General features: G+C 50.5%; 1 protein-coding gene across 1 annotated transcript; it reads right to left on the reverse strand.

Annotated features, from left to right (window-relative positions):
* Window positions 1-245: 245 nt before the first annotated feature.
* TCF15 (transcription factor 15) lies at window positions 246-16764 on the reverse strand. Its single transcript, XM_086929050.1, has 2 exons — window positions 16174-16764; window positions 246-1673 (listed from the first exon to the last, which is right to left on the reverse strand). The coding sequence occupies exons 1-2, from the start codon at window positions 16645-16647 to the stop codon at window positions 1599-1601; spliced, it is 549 nt and encodes a 182-aa protein (XP_086785176.1). The 5' UTR covers window positions 16648-16764; the 3' UTR covers window positions 246-1598.
* Window positions 16765-17113: the final 349 nt, after the last annotated feature.

Consider the following 17113-nt stretch of genomic DNA (forward strand, 5'->3'; position numbering starts at 1 on the left):
CCACCAAGTCGTTATTCACCCTATTCCACAACTTCGGGGCCATCAGTGCTCGTGGGACCTCAGGACCTCAGTTGATAATTAAGACCAATGTAAATTTGGAAAATAAATATTGAAAGTGTCGTAGATTTTTACATTAGAAAACAAAAACTGGAAATAAAAGTAAACCATGTTGCTTGTAGATTTCAGAGCTGCACAACACCTTCTAAAACATGTAAAAATAGAAAGAAAATAAATATAGCAAGGCATGAGAAAAAATAATTTTAATTTCAAACAATAAACAAATAACAAAATAAACACCTCTTGCAATACTCTGATTTATCATTAATATCATCTATTACACTAGAAACATATATATAATTCATTAACGTACATTTCTACTGGCTCGGCTTTCCTTCCCAGTGGTGTCAAGTTGTCACATGCCTATCTGCAGGTGTGTATACTTCTTGTGAGGAGAGTGGAAGGCTTTGGGTAGAGGAGCACGTGCCAGACACACTTAGATCACTCGAAATCTACTTGAATGTGGTCTCCTGGATCTATATTCTTGATCTAGAAGTGCTCCAGATAAACCTTTTCATCTTAGATTTCAGTCGTGACCTAAGAGTACTCCAGGTTATGTTGGCTTTTCCAGTGTGCACCTGATTTATGCAATATGTCTTCAAGATAGTGATCCCTTGGGAGCTCCAGGCAAGCTTGCGTGTCACCCCATCTGTGAAACTGATCCAATGGAGCTCCAGGCATGATTGTGTGTCACAGATTTTACAAAAGACATTTTATGGTGCTCCATTCACGCATACGCACCTTGCTGAAAGTCATCTCACAAAGCACCATGCAAGCTTCTCTGTTGCAGCCTCAGGACCCACTTTTTTGTCCCATTCTCACTGAAAGTGAATTTTCTGAGCAAGACATTCATGTTTGTTCAAGGTTTGTTCCAAGTGACATTTCAGAGCTCAAGATGCCTCCTTACCCCGGCCCTGCTCAAATACGGGGTCATGGAGGTACTAAAGCTATAGGTAAATGTGATTGTCCCTGACTCGCTGAAGGTGATCTTTAAAAGCTCAAAGCAAGCTTACATGCACAGATCTTATTGAAGGAGATCTTACAGAACTCCAAGGGAATTGAAAGTCCATGTTGTTTAAAGTTAAGGATCTTCTAGCTAGTTGATTAGTCTGTAGCCTAACAGAGCTTCTACTCACAGTCTTCATAAAGAGTGATGCTACAGAACTCTAAGCTACCTTCGTTGTACCAGTTGTGCAGATGCTAGCATAATGAAGCTCATGGCAAGCTCTGGCGCCCCAGTTCTGCTGAGTATACTTACAAAGCTTGGAGCGAGCTCTTGCGCTCCAGTCCCGCAGGATGTGATTTAAAGGAGCACAGGTACTCTTGCATCTTAGGATCTCGCTAAGTCTGACCTTGAAGAGCTCATGGCGAGTAACTTCCCCCCCAGTCTCACTTAAAGTGATCTTAGGGAGCTCTGGGTGAGTGTGTGCACCCTGAACGTGCAACAAGAGACTGGCAGAGATGGTTCTTCTCATGTTGACTTTCTGTTGATGCATCTCCTCGTGTCCAGAGATCCAGCTGGCATGCTGGTGTTCCAGTGATCATCTTTGAGAAACGCGCATTGAGTTCAGCCCTCTGACCTTGAGACCACCGCCTCCGTGCTCCTTCCGAGCCGCCTAGAAGGAAAGAAGGAAGAGTTAAGCGCTGCATTTCCACTAGAATCCCATGCCACTACTTGCTAGGCATCACATCATCTAGTCGCCTCATCCACATTTCAGAAGATCGACTCTTTCAACAGAAGGCGAGAAGGTTCACTTGTTCTGCATGACCCAAATGAGTGGGAGGTGGGCTGACTTTAGTCTAGCCTCAGATGCCTCGCCTCTGATTTACATAGCTGCGTGTCTACCACTTTCAGACCCCAGTCCTGTTGGCTACTCCATGCCATTAGTTGAGGTGATCTGTGTCGGCATCCCGGTCTCCTTTAAAATAGGGTTCGTGTGAAATGCTCTGCTGACAAGCTAATAGTGATGCTTTGGCCAGGGCCGGATAGGCCTTTTGGGCCACTCCTCATGCCTCATATACCAGGTTAATTGCAGCAGGCACAGGGAGGCTTCAAGAGAAAGAAAGGGAGGGAGGGGAAGGGAGAGCAAAAGCGACAAGAGAGGTAGACGAGAGATAGAGAGAGGGCTGAGGAGGAAAAATGGTTGGATTGGGGTGCTATGGGAGCGGGGATCTTTACGGTCCAAACTTTGAGGCCAGGTGCTCCAGTGTCAATGGCCTCTTTCCCTACTTTCCCATAATGCTCTGGTACCCTAGATGTGTCAGTGCACATAGTGCAAGCGTCATCATGCACCCTCTGATTAGCAATACCATCAAGTGGTTGACCCATTATCCTGACCACATCCTCTCTGCAGCCTCCTATTTGTGGAGTAGGGACTAGGGGTGGCAGGTGCGTTACTTGGTCAGAAAGATTGGAGGGGTGGGGGGAGATTCAGATTTCCCAACAATCACACTGTCATATAAAGTTAAAATACATTATAGGACAATCAGGTCATATGACAGTGGCTAAGGGGCAGTGGAAAGGGGGACCAATGCAGGGTGAGAGAAAACATAATACTTAGTAAAATAACCAACATTTTTTAGGATTTTGGAAGCCGAAAGGTAGAGAGTGTGTGTGTGTTTTTGTCTGTGTTTGTGTAAACATTCCTGGTGAAATCTAACAATCACCTCACTATACCCGACTAAAAGCCCCTGTACCCAACTTTTTACCAGAAAATACATTTATTAGGGGAGTTTAACACCCCAAACACTTCCCCTGAAGTTACTCCTCTGAGGGGAGGTATCGGTAGAAGCTACAGAAAGTAAACAGAACCCACCCCCATTTCACCACCTGACACTTTCTTCATGACTCCTGAGACCACTGGTATCAAGTGCAGGGCCAGATGTACCAACCAGCCAGCCAGGTGTAACTACTACTATCCGGAACTGAAGTAATGAATAAATGCCTTAAACTGAGACTGAACTGCCAAGTGCATGAAAGGTACAACGCCATAGAAGCTTATCATGACACGTTCACTCTTGTCACTGTACAGCAGGAATTGACAAGGGTGGGTGTTGTATATTTATACTTATTTCAATATGGCTACTTGGTGTCAGTAATCCTTTCTTAGTGTTCCTATCCGACCAATTTCTTATAGTACCTAAGAGTGTTCTATCTGGTATGTGAGGATTCCAGCCTTGGCAGTTGATGGTCTGGTCAGCTGTGAGGTTTATTGCTATGGGGTGGACACTCACACGAGGAGACAGGCCCAAGGAGAGAGGCTTTCTGCACAGCGCACTTTTCAGCGGCACACGAGGCTCCCAGCTGACGACTCGCCGCACCCGCTTCGCGGGTGCCGCATCGCTGGTGAGCCCCAGTCCCTGCATCTTTGTGGGCGGAACCCAGAGGTCGTAGCGGAAAGGCGGTAAGGGGCGCGAGGCACCAGCAGGGCTGCGAGCGTGCAGGGACTTCATTTCCCAGAAGTCCCTGCGAGACCAAGGAAGAGCTTCCGGTCCGCTCTCCCTGCTGGCCCGCCCCCCGCCCATTTCAGGACTTCAAAAAAGAGCACCGGCAACCCTTGCACGGTGGACACTCACACGAGGAGACAGGCCCAAGGAGAGAGGCTTTCTGCACAGCGCACTTTTCAGTGGCACACGAGGCTCCCAGCTGACGACTCGCCGCACCCGCTTCGCGGGTGCCGCATCGCTGGTGAGCCCCAGTCCCTGCATCTTTGTGGGCGGAACCCAGAGGTCGTAGCGGAAAGGCGGTAAGGGGCGCGAGGCACCAGCAGGGCTGCGAGCGTGCAGGGACTTCATTTCCCAGAAGTCCCTGCGAGACCAAGGAAGAGCTTCCGGTCCGCTCTCCCTGCTGGCCCGCCCCCCCGCCCATCTCAGGACTTCAAAAAAGAGCACCGGCAACCCTTGCACGGTGGACACTCACACGAGGAGACAGGCCCAAGGAGAGAGGCTTTCTGCACAGCGCACTTTTCAGCGGCACACGAGGCTCCCAGCTGACGACTCGCCGCACCCGCTTTGCGGGTGCCGCATCGCTGGTGAGCCCCAGTCCCTGCATCTTTGTGGGCGGAACCCAGAGGTCGTAGCGGAAAGGCGGTAAGGGGCGCGAGGCACCAGCAGGGCTGCGAGCGTGCAGGGACTTCATTTCCCAGAAGTCCCTGCGAGACCAAGGAAGAGCTTCCGGTCCGCTCTCCCTGCTGGCCCGCCCCCCCGCCCAAACCGCCACCTACAAAACACCACCTCACTCCCGCAGCGCGGGACGCAGCCCGGGCTAAGACTGGGCAAAGACAGGGCCGTTTTAGGCCGTTAGAGGCAGTTAGAGACTGGGCTGGGCCACCCCACTTCGATGTCCAAATCGACCTCTAAATTAGAACCCAGCATGGCAACCCGCGAGTTCAGAGACAGAGCAGCCAAATCAAAACTAAAAAATGGCACCCTGGACGATTTCATCACCAGGACTCACACTGCCATAGACAATGAAATAACCAAGATGCAACATAGGGTGTCACTAGAACTTGAAGCTGCCAGAAGACTGTCAGTCGAGTTAACCGCCGCTAAAAAATCCTCTCTTGGCCCTATTGCCTGGGCGAAAACTCCTGAACGGCTGTTAGGTCCTACACCCACCCTGATCGCTACTAATGCCGACATTCATGCTACAAAAGTAGTAAGTTCACCCTCCCCACAGGGGAAACCCCTAGATAAATCCATCTCCCCCCCAAATTTCCATCCGGGCGAGAATGTAGACTAAAAGAAGTGTTGTGACGAGGGTTTACCCTCGACAGTTGAACCCACCCCTGCCCCACAAGAAAAAGATGGTAGCCTATTCACAGTACAAAAGCACCCACACAATAAAAGGAAACGCAACCCTACCTCGGCATACTCAAGAAAAAAGGCCAAAGTGGCGAAGGCGCAGCTACCAACCAAGGCACCTCCTCTTGATAACTTGCCAACACTGCAATCCTCAACCCTAGTAACATGCACGGAAAACACCTCCCCTCACACAGTAGTCATTCAGGAAAACAACGATCTCACCATAGAAAGTGACACTGCAGGAACCCCTCTATGTTCTATCAAAGGGAGGGATGTTGAATTTCTCACTATTGTTTGGGAAACATTAAAAAAACTACTCTCCCCAATAGAAAAGAGATTCACACACATAGAGACCCAGCTACTAGAAATAGAAAAAAGTATATTAAACTTGGCAACCATCACTATGCAGAATTCTAAATCTACAGGCACAAATGGACCTTTGCTCCCAGCCGTACACTTGGACTCTACCACCCAAGCAGCAGTGAATTCGCGGCCTCCCCCTAAAGCTAAGAGACCAGGATCTATTAACACACTTGTACCTGCTGCATGCTCTTCCCTTAACACTTCCAATACTATATCCAAGGACAAACCAACACCCAAACCCCGAACTAAGGTAAATGTCAATAATCATCCTAGTGGGGCAATGCCACCTCCCTTAGCCGCACCCGCCCAAAGTACACCTGTCCCGACTGAGCAACCTAATGTGAGACACAATGGCCAGAGCGCTAATCCTTCAACATCGCAGAGAGCCAGTACCAGTTTTATACGATCAAGGGGATTTGTAGATCTTCCCCCTGAGGTAAGCCCCTACGTCGTGGTGCTGACCGGGGTAACCGAACTGGTATACAATCAGCATGAAAACTTTGCCTCCCTCAAGAACAAGGTGATCCATTGGTTGGAAACCAATAAACCAATCCCCAACCACTTGAGTAAAATCCTTATGGTAAGGAGGGTACCTTGGGTAGGGACCACACAAAAGACCACCCCTGGAGACTGTGTGATAATCACCTTTGAGGACTCCAACACTGCTCATGCCATTTACTCATGGATCAACCATAGCTCAGTTACAACAATAATAGCAAGACCACTCACCTTTTTCTACCCACCACGTCCCCCTCCAGCTCAGGGGGGGAACTGGAGCAGGATGCAGGCGAGGAAACACACTTGGGGAGCACAAAGTAACTGGTGGGCGGATACACCCAGAGGATGGAATGGGATCCCGACTTCAAATAGATACGGTTGTCTCGAGGAGGTGGATTGACTTCCACATCCAGTAGACACTGCACCCCCCTCACCCATTCAAACCAGCAATCACACTCAGTCTTCAGGCAATGCACCGATAACCAGTACTCTAGACACACTTATGGTTGGCTCTTCTCTCCCACCAACACCAGCACACACAGTGTCAATTGATCTTAGACCAGGGGCAGATAGACATATCACATGCTCTCCCATGGGTGAAACCGCTGACTCCAATCAGGGGCTGAATCATAAACTCCCCATTCCACAGAGCCACACACCAAACAGTGCTCTATGGCACACCGCCCCACCTAATCAGTGTGGGAAATCTGTAGCTCTAGGGCGCCCCGGAACATCAAATATCAGAAGCACAACAGAGGCTCACGGCACACTCTCCATTCTATCCTGGAATGTGGCTGGGTTAGCTAACAAATTAGATACCCCTGATTGGATAGACTTAGTAGAGGGCTATGACATCTGTCTCTTACAAGAGACTTGGGCTAGAGAACAACGTAGCCACCAGGGATTCGCGACCTTTAGTATTGAAGCGAAATGGGGTGGAAAAGGCCGCCCTTCAGGAGGCCTTTCAACCTGGGTGGGGTCCCACCTGGCCTGCAGGGCCACACCTATGGAAACCAATTCTTGTGACTTCCAATGTGTCTCCCTAGAATGGCCATGTGGAGGGAAACTTGTAGTGATCAACTTTTATTCGAGGCCAGTTGGGGTTGCTGCAACATCGGGCCCAGTGGAAGATCTAGCCCATTTTCTCGATACACACAATTTTTCCTCCCCTTTAATCATAGGTGGTGACTTTAACAATCAATTTGAACCACTCCCCGCCTATGTGGAAGGTATATCGGCCGAGGAGGATGACCTATGGGATATTCCCTCCTTGGCAGATGTAGCCACCAAGACATGTTCCCCCCTCGCCATTCAGATAATGTCCCTCACACTTAGTCACTCTCTCAGGGCATGCAATGGCCGGATGGAGGGTGATATTCCGCCTAAAAACACCTTTAATAGGCTGGGACACGAGTCAAGGATCGACTACATAATGGTATCAACTAGAGATTGGAAGAGGGCGAAAGACTTTAGAGTCATCTCCAGATATGATAGTGACCACAATCTGCTCTCACTAAAGTTTGAGATCCCTTATCGCCATCTTGAGAAGGTAGATCCCAATGCACCATCCCAGTCCGACCTAGCGTTAACCAGCAATAGGCGCAGAATAAAATGGACCAAATTGCTGGAAAACCAAACCAATATTGAAAGACTTTACGCATTAATCGCACCTGCCCTGGAAAAAGTAGAGTGCTGTGTGAACTATCTGGGGAGCGATCTAGAGACTAACACCATGGGTAGCCTGGACTCTCAGGTACATCTGGCTGCAATCGGGAACATCCACTCGGAGCTATGCACAAACCCTGCAGATATATTGAACCCAGTTGCCAGGCTTCGCAAGCCCAAAAAGAGAAGAGCGACCTGGTTCAACGCCTCTTGCAGGGAAGCAAAAACCCTTCTGCTCGAATCATTGAAAGCCCGAGAAACCCCAACCGTAATCAGGGAGAAACGTCTTTCCTACAAATCTGCCCTCCACACCGCAAAAATAGAATGGGACGAGGAGAACTGGTTAAAGATAACAGCCGCCCTCGCTTGCCAAGACTCACGGACCTTTTGGCAAATTGTTAGGCACGGCTCGTCTGAACCACTTGCAGCTGTCGAGGCTTGTATTGCACCATCTGTTTGGGAGGAACATTTTAAAAACTTATATCTCCCACATAACAGTGACAATGAAAGCAGCGAACATGGTGGAGAGTCCCCCTACATCACAAACAGGCCAACTGAGATCGAGGGCTTCACTTTAGAAGAAATTACCCTGGCAATTTCCTCCCTGTCTGCTGGTAAGGCGCCGGGCCTAGATAGGCTCCCAGGCGATCTCTACAAGCATGAACCAAATGTCTGGGCTCCCTATCTAGGGGTACTATTTAATGCTATCCTGAAGGGCTTGCCAATCCCTTCTACTTGGCCAGGGGCAGAAATTGTGCCAATTTTTAAAAAGGGGTCTCCCCTCCTTCCTGCAAACTATAGGCCTATAAGCCTAATTGACGTTTCCCAGAAACTCTTTTCCAAACTCTTGCTAAACCGCCTACATGAGTGGATCAGGGACTATAACATCTTGAGCCCCTTTCAAGCAGGCTTTTGGGAGTAGGTCTCCACAGTGGACCAGATCTTTCGCCTGGCCATGATACACTGGAAAACAGTACTACTGGAGGGTGGCAGCCTCTACACGGTATTTGTGGACCTAAGGGCAGCGTTCGACCTGGTACCGAGGAACAAGTTGTGGGAGGTCCTCGATAATCTGGGGGTCCCTGATGGCCTCTTGAAAATGATAATACGCCTCCACACTAGAAACTATGCTCAGGTTAGATGCGGCAGGATGGGAGAACTGTCTGAGAAGTTCCCCGTTGGCAGGGGGGTAAGGCAGGGTTGTGTGCTTGCACCAACCCTGTTTTGCCTCTATGTCAACGGGGTAATTGCCCACTTAGCAGGTGTAACCAACTCTGATGCACCGAAACTGGCCTCCGAGAGGGTATCAGCCATCATGTTCGCCGACGATACACTGCTCTTATCCAAGTCGGCAAAAGGTATCCAGTGCACCCTTGACGGCTTTGTGGACTTCTGTGAAACCCACGGATTAGAAATTAATGCCACAAAGACTAAATTCATGGTCTTCAACCCTCCACAGAAATTCCACTTCTGTCCTAGTATTTTACACACCAAACTGGAAAGGGTAAACACCTTTGAATACCTAGGAATTGTTTTGAACGATAAATTTACCTGGAACTCCCACCTGGAAAAAGCGGCACTGAAACTGACCCAGCAGTCGGGAGGCGTAATGAAGCTCGTGGCAAACAACAAATCCTCGGTTAGGCCGATTGGCCCCCCACTACAGATCTACAAATCCCAGGCCAAGGGGGCAGCCCTCTACGGATCTGAACTCTGGGGCCACGAAAATACATCCAAATTGTTGATGGTGGAGAACAGATTTATCCGTAACCTTGTAGGGTTACCACCGAGCACCCCCCTTGTCCCGCTGAGGATGGACCTTGGTTTACGACCACTTAATGAGGAGCTGGCTCTACGCCCACTGGCCTTCTGGCGTAGATTATGGTCAACCCCTGAATTGGCCAGTTACAGGGAAGGACTACGGGAGATCCTAGCCACTCCTGGTGCCGGAAAAATCAAATGGCTCTTCCACATCAAGCTCGAACTGGTGGCTGCAGGTTTCTCAAGTATGTGGTCTGACCCCCAGAACGAGTGCCAAACCCACTCTAAAAAAGATCTAGCCAGGTCCTATCGAGAATCTAAACTTTCACGGATTCTTAATCACCTAGATCCTGGGTCCCTGACAGCGTCCTTTTTCTCCCATAAGGTGAACTACAATATGGAACCGACTCTAGACAAAATTTATCCCAATGTACTGAGAAAACTATATCTTCAGTGGAGGCACGGCTCTCTTCCAATCAAATCTTTTACAACCAAATGGAACCGTGATTCCAGCAGTACATGTCCTGCTTGTAGAAACACGGATGAGAGCGAGCTCCACATTCTCTTTTTTTGTCCAGCTTATCATGGGATCCGTAGGCACTGGATTCTCCCTTTATGCAGAAACTTGGGATTCAAGAAGTGCCTGCAGGCTTACAGAGTCCTAAAAACTGATTTGTCAGACCAAATTGTATTTACAATGGCCAAGTACCTGGGCGACCTCTGGTCCACCAGAAGGAAATACCTCAAAATATAGACTGAATATGGATCTGTTTTTATCACATGCAGATTTCTTTCCAGTAATGTTTTTATGCATTTTACATTTTATTGCACAAATCACTTAAATGTATTGTTCTACATGACTGTCTTTTATGGTAAATTTTTACCGAAATAAAGGTTTTTCAAGTCAAGTTTATTGCTATGCTGTGTAACTTAATAAATCTATCTTAATACCCTGAAGACGTGTCCTGCTACCTACCTAATCAACTTACAACATTTTTGGTGACAAGGATGGGATTCGAACCCACGCGTGCAAAGCACACGTCCCAGGACCGGGAGATGACAAACATCTCAGAATCAGTACTGGGAGAGGACCAAAGACGTCCCAGGATCGGGAGGGGACAAAGGCCCCAGAATCCGTACCGGGACTGGACAAAGGAAGTCCCAGGACCGGGAGAAGACACGACCGAGATTCGTGACAGGCTGGTTCCTAGAACCAGGGCAAAAGTTCCAGTACCACTACAGAAAATCGTGAGAAGGTGGTTTCAGAATCGTGGACTATCGTGGACTATTGTTTCGCAACTAGAACCGGGCTTTATAGCCCACAGTACTGAGACAGTTTGTTCACAAAAGAAATTAAATTTAAGGGTAACTCAGAGGCCAGAACCACAATTAGAGGCCCATAACCCGAGAAAAAGAACCAGAACCGAGACACCTGGTCCAGAACTTCATCTCGGACTGTAAGAGCACTGGCTCATAATTTTTCTACGGGAAAATTCTTCCAGAACTTTTTGTGTGTTTGAGGCACTTGTTGAACTGTTCTATCTTCAACAATTAGCGGGAAGCTGCGACGGACAAATACTGATCGGAGAAAGTAAACTGTCTATTCCCGTTTTTGGTGGCCACAATGACGGATTGTAGAGAGTAGACTGGCTCTTCATGTTTTGTCAATCGAAGGGGAGATGGTGATCATCATGATCTTCATCATGATTCTCATCATGATCCTGTTCCTCTGCATTCGTGATCTGGAAGTCCATGGGGTTGCTGACCTCCTTTGTGTTATATGTTTTCTTTCTTCATGTTTTCTATACTTTAGTTCTTACTATGTGTTTGAGTCTTTCATTTTTGTTTTATTTGTAAAGGGAGAAGATCTGTTGTATATTTATACTTATTTCAATATGGCTACTTGGTGTCCGTAGTCCTTTCTTAGTGTTCCTATCCTACCAATCTCCCATAGTACCTAAGAGTGTTCTATCTGTTATGTGAGGATTCCAGCCTTGGCAGTTGATGGTCTGGTCAGCTGTGAGGTTTACTGCTCTGCTGTGTAACTTAATAAATCTATCTTAATAACCTGAAGACGATTCCTGCTACCTACCTAATCTACTTACAACAGTGGGCCGCCGGAAAGACGTTTCATTTCGCAGTGATGTGGTAGCCGGGCTGAGATGAACGCACTCTAAACTCTGGTGGATGCGGGTGATTTTTCAGGTGCGCAGTTGGCGCACAATGAAGATTTTGGCCAGCAAAACAGGAACGTTTCCCTTCCTAGGGCTGTGGTGGCAGCTCTCTGGAGAACCCTAAGCAAAGCATGGACGGGAGCAGGCTTCCGGGCTTCCCTTTCCTGTTTTGGAGGATCCAGGGGAGCCCGGGCTATGGGCCGGAAACAATACAAGCCGACGGGCCTCCTATTGCTGAGAGGAGTGTGCTGGGGGCCGCGACCAGCTGAAAATAGGGAAGCGGGAACCAGGCCAGGCTCTAGGGCAGTGCGATCGGTGTGCCCGCACTGGGCGCTGACTAGTGGGGAGCCATGTTCATCCTTTTAAAAGCACCTGATACCGTGTACATTGTCCCAGCAATTTTCAGGCATCAATAAAAATGACATCTCAGATGATTAATGTTCTTCCTGGAGAGAGTCCGGAGCTTTGTTTAGTGAACATGAGACTCATCGTAGTGCAGAGGGTTAAAAGAATGTGTCCCATGCACATCACAAAGTGCATATAATATAAATAGGTCAATGGGTTACTGCTTTTGTCAGAGATCCGTTTGCTCCTTGCAGTTTATAAGTTAAAAACCTGATATAGAGCAATGAGCTATTAACTGCCATCAAAGAGCTGCATGCAAACTGCAAGGAACATATTAGACCTTATATTTTTTTTAGTCTTTCCTTGTCCTAATGTAGCAAAAAGGGTTCATTTGGGTAGAAATCATTTCTTATTATTAAAGAAACCCCCTAACAATAGTGCTGCATTTTAAATTCTGAATGTGTGCTTTTCCATTTCAAGGACTCTTAAACTAAATTGCCTACCAGTATGGATGAAATGTGACTCATACTCCTTGTAGGCCTCTGTCTTATGTAACATTTCCTATATACTGATTTACACAGGTACGATTGTCTCTGTGCCCGAAGCTCCTTCCACTACCCATTGAAGGTCCAGTCGATTATTAAGCGCCTAAACAATGCATATCAAGGCACTGTTGTGTTGCGTATGTGTCTATCCAAGGTATGAGGGAAAAGGTCATGCGACCTGGGCTCCTCATGGAAATTGCTTATTGGCCTAGTAACACAAAAAAAACTCGGCTACCCATAAACTCCCATGCTCTTCATAATCTGTCTATGGATCCCACACTCCAAGCGCCTAACACTAACTGCCCAGGGGTTCTAACCACCTCTCACAGACAGCTTCCCCAAACTCCTGCACTGTCTGTCCCACATGTGATTGCTCTTCATTGGGCCTTTTTTTTATGACCTGACCTTCCCATACTGACTGCCTCAGTGCTCCAAGCTCGTCACACTGCATGCCATGGGACCCAAATGGCTGACACCAGGGGCTCCTGCCCCCAAACTCGTCACTCTAACTTTCTTCGCTCTCCCTCTCTTCAAGCTGCTTTTTCGTGCGTCTAAAGTCCTTGTACCATCTTTCCACGGGCCTCAGAGTTCTGACTGTCTGTCTATCTGCCCCTGTTCCTCACACCTTCCGCTCCCGCTCCTCTCACCTTATGACAGTGCACCTCACACTTTCTGCCTATTCACCCCAGCTTCACACACGGTTTACGTGTCACATTGTGGACATACTGTCCAGGTGCCCGACTTCCTGTTATGTCCCTTGGCATACCGTGTGTACCCAAGTTCCTCACATTGCCTATCCATGGGGCTGAAAAGTCCCTCACACTGTCTGTCCTACCTTCTGCAAGGTCCATAGGTTCTGTGCTCATCCCTGGGCCGACCGATGTGTCCAGAACTCATCACACCTCCCCCAAAATCCTCACATTAACCGCCCCTGCTCCCCAAACTCCTTTCACTGTTTGCATGTGCCCAGAGCTCCTCGCACTACCAGCTCCCCATCCCCTCACACCATGGTTGCACTGGCCTGCAGGGCAATCAGGCTGTGTCCAATGGGCTGGTCTGACAGAGCTGTGTGTGGGCCATTTTAATAGCAGTTGTGAGCCAGTGTTATGGCCAGGTGGGCCGTTTTTTTACTGTTAATTTCCCTGAAATTACCACTTTATATATATGCTTCGCTAATGGGGGGCTACTTTAAATTCTGCACCGGGCCTATTTTTTGTCCCAGTCCGACCCTGCCTCACATTATGGCTGTGTGCCCAGAGCTCCTCACACCATGACCACAAGCTCCCCTCAGTGCCTGCCCATCTCCCCGTTCCTCACACTGTCTGCCCATGGACCCCAACCTTCAAGCACTGTTCACGTGCCGCATCGCATGCCCTCCACATAGTGTCCACGTGCACAACTTCCTGTTGTGTCTCCTGGCCTCCACGTGCGCATTGGGGCTCATTAAGCGTGAGCCCCAATCTCCCCACACTTCCTGCCCAAGAGCTCACAAACTGCCTGCTAAAGAACTCCCCACACTGCCTGCCCAATAACACCTCACACTGCCCGCCCAAGAGTTCCACACACTGCCTGCCCAAGAGCGCCTCACACTGCCTGCCTAGAGCTCCCCACACTGCCTGCTAAAGAGCTCCTCACACTGCCTGTTCAAGAGCTCCCCACACTGCCTGTCCAAGAAACCCAAGCTCCCCACACTGCCTGCCCAGGAGCTCCTCACACTTCCTGCCCAAGAGCTCCCCACACTGCCTGCCCAAGTGCTCCCCACATCGCCTGCTATAGAGCTCCCCACACTGCCTGCCCAAGAGCTCCTCACACTGCCTGCTAAAGCTCTCCACACACTGCCTGCCCAAGAGCTACTCACAGTGCCTGCTAAAGAGCTCCCCACACTGCCTGCTCAAGAGCTCCCCACACTGCCTGCTCAAGAGCTCCTAGCACTGCCTGCTAAAGAGCTCCCCACACTGTCTGCCCAAGAGCTCCTCACACTGCATGCTAAAGCGCTCCACACACTGCCTGCCCAAGACCTACTCACAGTGCCTGCTAAAGAGCTCCCCACATTGCCTGCCCAGGAGCTCCCCACACTGCCTGCTATAGAGCTCCCCACACTGCCTGTTCAAGAGCTCCCCACACTGCCTGTTCAAGAGCTCCCCACACTGCCTGTCCAAGAAACCCAAGCTCCACACACTGCCTGCCCAGGAGCTCCCCACACTTCCTGCCCAAGAGCTCCCCACACTGCCTGCCCAAGAGCTCCCCACACTGCCTGCTATAGAGCTCCCCACACTGCCTGCTCAAGAGCTCCTAGCACTGCCTGCTAAAGAGCTCCTCACACTTCCTGCTAAAGCGCTCCACACACTGCCTGCCCAAGAGCTACTCACACTGCCTGCTTAAGAGCTCCCCACACTGTCTGCCCAAGAGCTCCTCACACTGCCTGCCCAAGAGCTCCTCACACTTCCTGCTAAAGCGCTCCACACACTGCCTGCCCAAGAGCTACTCACACTGCCTGCTTAAGAGCTCCCCACACTGGCTGCCCAAGAGCTCCTAGCACTGCCTGCTAAAGAGCTCCCCACACTGTCTGCCCAAGAGCTCCTCACACTTCCTGCCCAAGAGCTCCCCACACTGCCTGCCCAAGAGCTACTCACACTGCCTGCTTAAGAGCTCCCCACACTGGCTGCCCAAGAGCTCCTCATACTGCCTATCCAAGAAACCGAAGCTCCCCACACTGCCTATCCAGTACTCCTCACACTGTCTGCCCAAGAGCTCCTCACACTGCCTGTCCCATAACTCCTCACACTGCCTGCCCAAGAGCTCCTCACACTGCCTGTCCAAGAGCTCCTCACACTGCCTGTCCCATAACTCCTCACACTGCCTGGTCAGACCTCACACTGCCTGCCCAAAAAACCCCAGCTCCCCACACTGCCTGCCCAAGAGCTCCTCACACTGCCTGCCCCAGAGCGCCTCACACTGTCTACCGCTATATGGGACCCAAGATCTTCACACTATCTGCCCAACTGCCACAAATACCCGCACTGCTTTTGCTTGGATAACAAACTCATGTACTCACTCCTTGAGCCCCAATTCCTGGATGTGTCTGTTAATGGGCCCCAAGCTCCTCACGCTGCCAGCTCACGAGCCCAGGCCACTCACACTTTCTATGTATTTGTAGAAAACGTCTCCCACTGTCTGCCCATGGCCTGAAAGCTCCTCGCCCTGTCAGCCCGTGGGTCCCAAACTACTCACACTCTTTGTCCTTGGGACACTAGTCCCCCACACTGCCTGTCCATGTAAGCCCATCACACTGTCTGTCCGTGGGACCCTAGCCCCTCACCCTGTCTGTCCATGGGACCCTAGCCCTCACACTGCCTGTCCATGGGACCCTAGCCCTCACATTGCCTACCCGTGGGACCCTAGCCCCTCACACTGCCTGTCCATGGGACCCTAACCCCCCACACTGTCTGCCCGTGGGACCCTAGCCCCTCACACTGCCCGTCCATGGGACCCTAGCCCTCACACTGCCTACCCGTGGGACCCTAGCCCCTCACACTGCCTGTCCATGGGACCCTAGCCCCTCACACTGTCTGCCTTTGGGACCCTAGCCCCTCACACTGCCTGTCCATGGGACCCTAGCCCTTATACTGCCTGTCCATGGGACCCTAGCCCCTCACACTGTCTGCCCGTGGGCTCCCGCTCCTCAAACTGTTTGTGGGTTCCTAATTCCCCACTCTGTCCGTTCCTCTGCCATGGGGTAGCCATGGTGTCTAGGGTGCCTGAGGTCTTCACACTGCCCATGTGTCCCCTGCTGATCACAGCTGTTCATACGTGACAGCCACCTCCTCTAACCCTACCCCGTTGAGAGGGTCATAGTCAGGTGTGTGGCCTTCTTCCAGCTGGCATTCATTCTTTCACCGCCTGAAGCCTCTTTCACCTCCAGCATAGACTCCTGTCACCCATTCCCTAGGCCCAAAACTCACCGCTTTCCGCTGGTTGCTGAGGCAGAAGGTGCAGATGGTGCGGGGTTGGCGTCCCTGCTGGTCCCCTTTGGCACCGTAGAAGGGTCCAAGGCATGGTTGCCCATCCTGACACCCCTCGCCCAGAAGCAGGACATTGGCCAGGTGAGCGATGTAGCTGGAGGCCAGGCGGAGGGTCTCAATCTTGGACAGCTTGCGGTCCACCGGCTCAGTGGGGATGAGGGTGCGCAGGGCCGTGAAGGCCGTGTTGACACTCTGGGTCCGGTCGCGCTCCCTGGCATTGGCCGCTTGCCGCTGCTTCACCACCACCACCTGGCCAGGCTTGCGGCCCACCTTGCACCTCTTGGCCGCGCTCTCGCCGTACGACTGCTCCGAGGTGTCGCTCTCACTGCGGTTCTCCTCGTCGCCCTCCGACAGCATGCTGACGTCAGGGTACATGACGTGGGTAGCAATGGGACGTAGCATGGTGAAGGCCATGCTTGTGGTGGCTTCAGCGTAGAGTCCACCGACCAGCAGGTGACACTGTTGGGTTCCTCAACCAACTGCTGTCAATGTAGGTTTCTCCAGTCAGTCAGTATCAGTGAAGGGTTCTTCAACCACTCAGTGACTCTGTAGGTTTCCTCAACCAACCACTGCCATGTAGGTTTCTCCAGTCAGTCAGTATCAGGGCAGGTTCCTCAGCCACTCGGTGACACTGTTGGATTCCTCAACCAACCACTGCCCATGTAGGTTTCTCCAGACAGCCAATGTCCGCGTAGGGTTCCTCAACCACCTTGCGGCACAACCAATCAGCGTTGCCACAGAGATCCTCACCCAAGCAATGGTTTCTCAAAGTTCACCATCCAGGCTCACCCTTGCAACCCCTAATCATCTGGTATGTAGTCAAATTACCCAACCATAAGTGTCGATGCAGACTTCCCAACCAGTAGACGTCTGAAGTAGG

Source organism: Lissotriton vulgaris, chromosome 7, assembly GCF_964263255.1.
Source record: "Lissotriton vulgaris chromosome 7, aLisVul1.2, whole genome shotgun sequence".
NCBI classification, from domain to species: Eukaryota; Metazoa; Chordata; class Amphibia; order Caudata; family Salamandridae; genus Lissotriton; species Lissotriton vulgaris.

Coding starts and splice junctions, on each gene's coding strand:
- TCF15 (XM_086929050.1), bottom strand. CDS start 16,647: ATGGCCTTCACCATGCTACGTCCCATTGCTACCCACGTCATGTACCCT. Junction 1,674..16,173: donor TCAGCAACCAGCGGAAAGCG/GTGAGTTTTGGG, acceptor CTTTCCTTCTAG/GCGGCTCGGAAGGAGCACGG.